At 37.6% G+C, this 7,275-nt stretch overlaps 1 protein-coding gene across 1 annotated transcript; it reads left to right on the forward strand.

Moving 5' to 3' along the window:
• Positions 1-5,652: 5,652 nt before the first annotated feature.
• On the forward strand, positions 5,653-6,186 carry LOC121389735 (dynein light chain Tctex-type 5-B-like). Its single transcript, XM_041521386.1, has one exon. The coding sequence runs from the start codon at positions 5,653-5,655 to the stop codon at positions 6,184-6,186; it is 534 nt and encodes a 177-aa protein (XP_041377320.1).
• Positions 6,187-7,275: the final 1,089 nt, after the last annotated feature.

A 7,275-nucleotide genomic window follows, 5' to 3' on the forward strand; every position in this document is an offset into this window, starting at 1 on the left:
GGCTTTTTAAACCAATACCTACACTTATAAGGGTTTAACCCTTCAAATTAGATAGCTAGGCTAGTTTAACTTCCCCTCCGTCATTGTATTCAATGCTATACAAGGACGGAGGGGGATGGGTGGTCATGAATGACCGTTGAACTCACTAGAATAGGGACGTAAGACAATAGGTACAACCTTAACACAAAACTAGGATTCACACACAGAGTGCATTGACTAATGATAACAATGCACCCGCCCCCATTTAATGGCCCAGCACGTACTCTAATAAGGAACCGGACAAAAGAATACCGTTCCGAGTACACAATTGCAATGCACCCGGGGGAAGCTGAACAAAAGAATATTGGCCACCCCCACCCAAACCCCCAATACTTGCTGCTGGTAATAACTTGGTACTTGGTGATGCCTCGACCAGAAGCGGTCAGGCCCTTTATAATGGCCCTATGGGCAACCTAGGGAGACACCACAGCATCGTAAACGTCTAAAATTAACGAGCTACTCTCGATTCACTAATATCAAAACCTATATTAGCTCGGCCATTTACCTTTCGACCGACCGTTCAAAATTGCGCCAAATTCCCTCAATCAAAATTGGGTATAATATCCGCCCGGTCCCCTCCATTATTATTTTTAGTTAGGGTTGAGGGTTAGGGTTAGGGTTAGGGTTAGGGTTAGGGTTAGGGTTAGGGTTAGGGTTAGGGTTAGGGTTAGGGTTAGGGTTAGGGTTAGGGTTAGGGTTAAGGTTAGGGTTAGGGTTGGGGTTATGGCTGGGGTTAGGACTAGGGTTGGGGTTAGGGTTGGAGTTAGGGTTAGGGTTAGGGTTAGGGGAAGGGGGGACCGGGCGGATATTTTCCCCTTTTCTCTTTGGCATTTAACTGCTCCATTCAAATTCCATAGCACCACCACCACCCCCACCCGCCTGCTACCGATTTGATCGGACTGCTGGTGCTCCCTTGCACCTGCCAGTGCAGGCGGTCCCTCCTCTCCCCTTACACCCACCTTTCCTGTCATGGCGTGCGCTACAACAGCTTGTTCTGAATGTGCACGTAAAACCCTATGACATGACATGACAGAGAACACCAGGTAACAAAAGAAACAATAGATGAGCTTACTACTGAACGAATACCTGGCCTGAACACTGAGTTGAGGGTGAACACAACCCAAGCTGACAATACCAAAGACACGGGAAAACAATAGAAACAAAATAAGAAACAGCTTTGCACTATTAGAGTTAGAAAGAATAAAATATATGTAAACTGTTTTAAAATTGTAGTGTATGTGATATGCAATTTAAAACATCCGGTTACACATATGACAGGTGCGCCCTTTTCATGGACTATTGCTCGTTTCCATATCTTCAGACATTTCTCTTTCCATGTTATAACGTTTCATACACGGCAGTAAAAACTTATCATCAATTATCTTTGTCTTTTGTGTGTCACAATAACTTTTGCCTTTTCCCGTAATTGTGGTATTAGCCGAGTGTTGTTGGTGCGCTAATTGATAACAGACGAGCGCTGAGGGATACTTAAGCAGACACCAGAGGTACGCAAGTGTTGTGCGAAGTGTGTACAATATGACTACTACTAATAAAATTATACCTACTTTAATGTATCCCGTATGTAACCTATAATAGTATGTTGCATTCCTCGTGTCTTGCACTATAATTACATTTAAAGTATAAATTTTTTTAAAGTAAATTTAGACGGTTTACCAAAAGTAAATAAGATCGGAATATATATATATATATCTATATATATATATATATGTATATGTATATGTATATGTATATGTATATATATATATATATATATTTTTTTTTTTTTAATTTTTTTATATATATATATTACCACGGCGTTGAAGGGACATAGAATTTTTTTTTTTAAAGCGTGCGCACTAGTTATTAAAGCGTGTGCACGAGTTATTAAAACGTGCATATGAGTTATTAAAGATTACGCCCAAGCTTTGACGCCATTGAGAAATGGACAAACTTGGAGAGTTCCTGTTAAAAGATTGCGGCAGGACGATTTGACTGTATTCTTTTCTCCAAAGAGTGAAAGGTCTCTTAATAATCGCTTCAAATGGCGAACCGAAAGTACAATGCCATGATTTTTAGCAAGAACATATGTCATATCTACATAGGTGAAACCGAGACTGAAGTATCCTCGAATGAGATCGCACCTTCTTGCCATATCATCCAGCCTCTGTACCTGCTGGAATATTCAATCGCTCATCTTTTTAATACTGCACGTGCATGTGTACCAAAAATGCGTACAATACTAGCTTTAATAACAAGTTGTGCGCACGCTTTAATAACTCGTGCGTACGCTTTAATAACTCGTGCGCACGATTTAATATCTCGTGCGCACGCTTTAATAAGTCGTGCGCACGTTTCAGTAACTCGTGCGCACGTTTTAAATTTTATTATTTTTTTCTTTGTATGTCCCTTCAACGCCGTGGTAATATATATATTTTTTTTTTTTGATAAATTAAAAAACAAAAACCTACCTGTTGCCAAGTTTAATAAATAAAAAAACCTTGATACCCAATTTGACAAATGCAGTACAAGTGTAGGCATACATTTTGAAATTCCGATTCAGATCAATACAATATGTATATTGGGTGTATTCCTACAATCTGTAATCCAGCATATTATTTAGCTATTAACATTAGATAATACAGTTTTAACAATAAAATAAATTATTAACTTACACCAACGTAGATCTAAATCTAGTATACACTTGAGAGAGACAGAGAGAGAGACAAACACACAGACAGAGAGAGAGAGACAAACACACAGACAGAGAAAGAAATGTTTTATTTAACGACGCACTGAACACATTTTATTTACGGTTATATGGCGTCAGACATATGATCAAGGACCACACAGAGTTTGAGCGAAAACCCGCTGTCGCCACTACATGGGCTACTCTTTCCGATTATCAGCAAGGGATCTTTTATTTGCGCGTCCCACAGGCAGGATAGCACAAACCATGGCCTTTGTTGAACCAGTTATGGATCACTGGTCGGTGCAAGTGGTTTACACCTACCCATTGAGCCTTGCGGAACACTCACTCAGGGTTTGGAGTCGGTATCTGGATTAAAAATCCCATGCCTCGACTGGGATCCGAACCCAGTACCTACCAGCCTGTAGACCGATGGCCTAACCACGACGCCACCGAGGCCGGTAACAGAGAGAGAGAGAGAGAGAGAGAGAGAGAGAGAGAGAGAGAGAGAGAGAGAGAGAGAGAGAGAGACAAACAGGTTACTAGTCATTTCGTACCTAAAGCCCCATAAGAAAAATTTAAAAATATTAACCCCCTTTATAGCGATTCTGGCGTGTTTTCCGCTTATTACCTGAGACATTTAAAGTCCCGAAATAAAAACTGAAGAAAAAAGTGGCCTACGGGCCTGCAATACGGTATAGCCTAATCTGGAATAAAATTAGATTTTAAAATGTCATCAGTATTATTTAACACACATAAACAACTTTTAGAGGCATATCTAAGACATAGAAGGGAATGGAATGCACAATTATGGACACCACAAGAATGGAACTTTTAATTTGATTTTTCATTAATTTGTCATTGCTTTCAGTCAGCTCTACAAAGATTTGATTTCCATTACTATACGGAGTGTAATAACATTAGTCCGTCAAACCAACTGTATCTTAAATAACTAGTGATGCGTTTAAGACCATCTAAATGAAAACATTCTTGGGTTAAAATACTATGCAAAATAATCATTGACATAGTTTTAAAATTGTTGTTTAAAAAGGGCTAATTTTGCGATTCAGATGCAAAAATAAAGCGTTTAACATCATCCAATTTTTTAATTTTCCCGGGGGAGCATGTTCCCGGACCACTCTAAACGTCTCGGTCGCTGGACGCGCTCGGGCATGGCACTTCGTGCCTTCATTAATAACGACCCTGATCATTGCCCCCACCCACCAATAAAAATGCCCCGAGGGGCCTGATAAGCCTTATTCTTACACACCCGTTGGTGAGAACATTATTCGTTATCTTTGATAACACATACTTGTTTACACATGTACGTGTGTTAATAATTTCAAGACATACGACTGGCTGCTCCTAGGTGATGACCAAGTCACCAATGTCATACATCCAACGAAAAAATAGCACGATCGAAATCGATTACACTTTGACGTATACTATAGTTAACCTAACAATCATGTGTCTGTGACGAGTGAGTACAAGGGCTGTAAATAACTTTTAGTCGAAAAAGATGTTAAAATATGTAAGAAATAGAATAATACGTTCGTGTCCGTTAGATACCATTTATCTTACAACTCGTTGTTTCTTCAACAGTTGATCTTCCAGTAATAAACACTTTTAGAGGCTTTAACGTTTGCTTGAATATACTTCAAGAATTATAATATTTTAAAGTTTATCATATTCATTCAGTAATAGTTTCACAATGCGACGTTTAGCTGGACGACCTGGTGTGCTGAAAGTTGACATGGAAATGAAACGCTATAAACGCAAAGCCAACATTACATAAGCGCGGCTTATGTACTGAGACAAAGAAATAATACTGTAAAATAGCTTAAATCTATGCAAAAGTACTTGATTGCTTTTATTATAGAAGTTTTATTGTTATTGTTTGTTTGTGTCACTGCTGCTACTGGTAGTTACTAATAAAGAATTGTAACAGTACGGACTGCTCTTGCTAAGTACCAGCTTATGTATTTTTGATAATCCTATCGTAAGTCGTTTTAATATTACACAGATAGATTACACGATAAGCTAATTCAGTACAAGCAACATTTCACTGAATGTTTGCTTGTCTCGGCGATACGGCGTCAAGGTTGGCCGTAGAAGGTCGTGTTCTGTATTGCTGTGGACTGAAGGAACCACAGAGATTCTTGATAGGAAGTCATCACTAGCAAGATACAGTTCGTCACAGATTCGTACACCACTCGCATCTCTTCAGTTCAGTACTGTACCGCTTCATCGATTTGAAATCCGTTTTAACGAACAATTATGAATACACGCTTGTGGAGACCTTGAGCGTACAAAGTGATTATGTGGTTATCCGGATTTTTTTATTTTTTTAAAATGATAGTGTTGTGACAAACCTGATTAAAAAGTGACTGTGATCTTATCTGGTTAAAAAGTGATCGTGTGGTTGCTTTGTAAAGTTGAATTGACCAAGTGTGTATGTGGTTAAACAGTGACCGCAAGAGACAGTATCGCGGGTGCTATAAAAAGTGATCGTGTGGTTGCTTTGTAAAGTTTAATTGACCAAGTGTGTATGTGGTTAAACAGTGACCGCGAGAGACAGTATCGCGGGTGCTATACAAAGTACACACACAACTCTGTGATGTTATAGGATCTGTATCCAGGATTAGAGAAAAGACATATTATGGATTACTAAAAATTGTGAATTGTTCTTGTCTGCATTCTTGAAATTAGCCGTCAACTGTGGTGAAATTTGTTACAGTGCACACGATAGTTCCATGGTGGCATATTTTGTTGTAAATGTTATGAAAATATGAACAGTCATTCTAAGATACGCGCAAACTAGAATCGTTTTACAAAGGAATTCTGCTTTGACTAGGTTTTGTTCTAGTTTACCCGGACAAAATAACTTACTAAGTACGCTTAGTATTCTTATATTAACTGACTGAAACATGAATGTTATAGATAAAACAAAACAGGTTGGAAGACCCTACCACTCGATGAAGAAAAAGCAGGGATTGAAAAATCAAAAACACCGATTGTTGCCGCTGGGTCAAAGTACTCCTGTTGCACAGTTGTGCTCTCCTGTCCCTCTGTCGCCCCAGAAACCGGTTTGCTATGGCAACAAAAGTAAACAAGGCAATCCATCACGGAAAAGGGACAAGAAATTGAAAGTAAAAGAATTGGAGACAGTAACGGAGGAAGTACTTATGAACAACTTAAAAGACGTGACCTATGACCCAAGCACGTGCATTGTTCTATCCCAAACTCTCGCAGGAATTATAATGGAAAGAATTAAAGCTCTGGCTATCAGCCATTATAAGCTAGTAGCCATTGTTAGCATTGGTGGTCTAAAAGAAAAGGTTGGCATGCAGTTCGGAAGTCGGTGTCTGTGGAATAAAGACACAGACTGTTTTGTCAGCGTTAAATTTACAAATTCCTCGCTTTTTGCAATTGCCATGATTTATGGGTTATATTTTGAGTAAAACGCATAATTATAATTGTAAATAAATAATAAACAAACAAAAATAATAAGAAAAGAAAAGAAAATAACCGCTGTTTGCATGTTTTAAGTTTGTTGTAAAGAGTAAAGTGATTTAACACGTATCTTGTTAAATTACCACACACATTTTGGGCTATATTACTCAAATTTAGAACATCTAATCACTACTTGCCAATCGAAATAGGACGCTGGAACAACACCCCAGTAGAAGATCGAACGTGCAAATTATGTGACAATAATGACATTGGAGACGAATTTCACTATTTATTCACATGTACTTATTTCACTAACTCCCGTAAACATTTGCTTAAGCCATATTATTATAATAAACCAAGTATGTTGAAATTTAAACAACTAATGACGAATAGCAAAATAGGTGTTCTCAAGAAATTATGTAAATTAATAAAAGAAATTGTTGATAAATGCAGTAAACCCTAAAAGAACACTGGCCTATAATTATTTACAGTCTATAACTACCCAAGTATACATATATATGTGCGCGCGTCTGACTAGCACATTTTGGTAGTAATTACAATAATGTGACATTACATTACTTTGTTCTTATTGTATTTTATTATTGCCTTTATTATTCTATTGTATTTGTATTATACTATTGTCTCCATTACTGTATTGCATTTGTATTAATACCATTGTTCTACTGTCTCCTGTAAACCCTCTTGTCACTACAGTTTATATATCATGTTCCTCATATGCCGTTGTGTAACGGCCTGAGCGTAATAAAGTTCTGTTTCTGTTTCTGTTCTGTTTTGTTTTGTTTTATTATTGTTACCCCAGTATTTTAAAGTTTAATCGCTACATAGTCCTATATACAATATGGTTAGAAATGGAAGATTTAATTAGTATAAACATAATCTGTATATAACATATTACTTGTGTACACGCATTACTTATGATATCAAACAACAAGTGAGTATTTAATTTCAGTGGGTAGATGTACTTAACACTGATACAGGTTCCAATGCAATATAAAATTTACCTTACTTGCTACCCAGTTTGTATAGCCTCTATTAGAAATTCGAGAGAAAAAAATAGGCAGAGTTACATCCCCTAA

Source organism: Gigantopelta aegis, chromosome 15 (genome assembly GCF_016097555.1).
Source record: "Gigantopelta aegis isolate Gae_Host chromosome 15, Gae_host_genome, whole genome shotgun sequence".
Taxonomy (NCBI): Eukaryota; Metazoa; Mollusca; class Gastropoda; order Neomphalida; family Peltospiridae; genus Gigantopelta; species Gigantopelta aegis.

Excerpts from the sequence above, each read along its gene's own strand:
- LOC121389735 (XM_041521386.1), top strand. The coding sequence starts at position 5,653 with ATGAATGTTATAGATAAAACAAAACAGGTTGGAAGACCCTACCACTCG.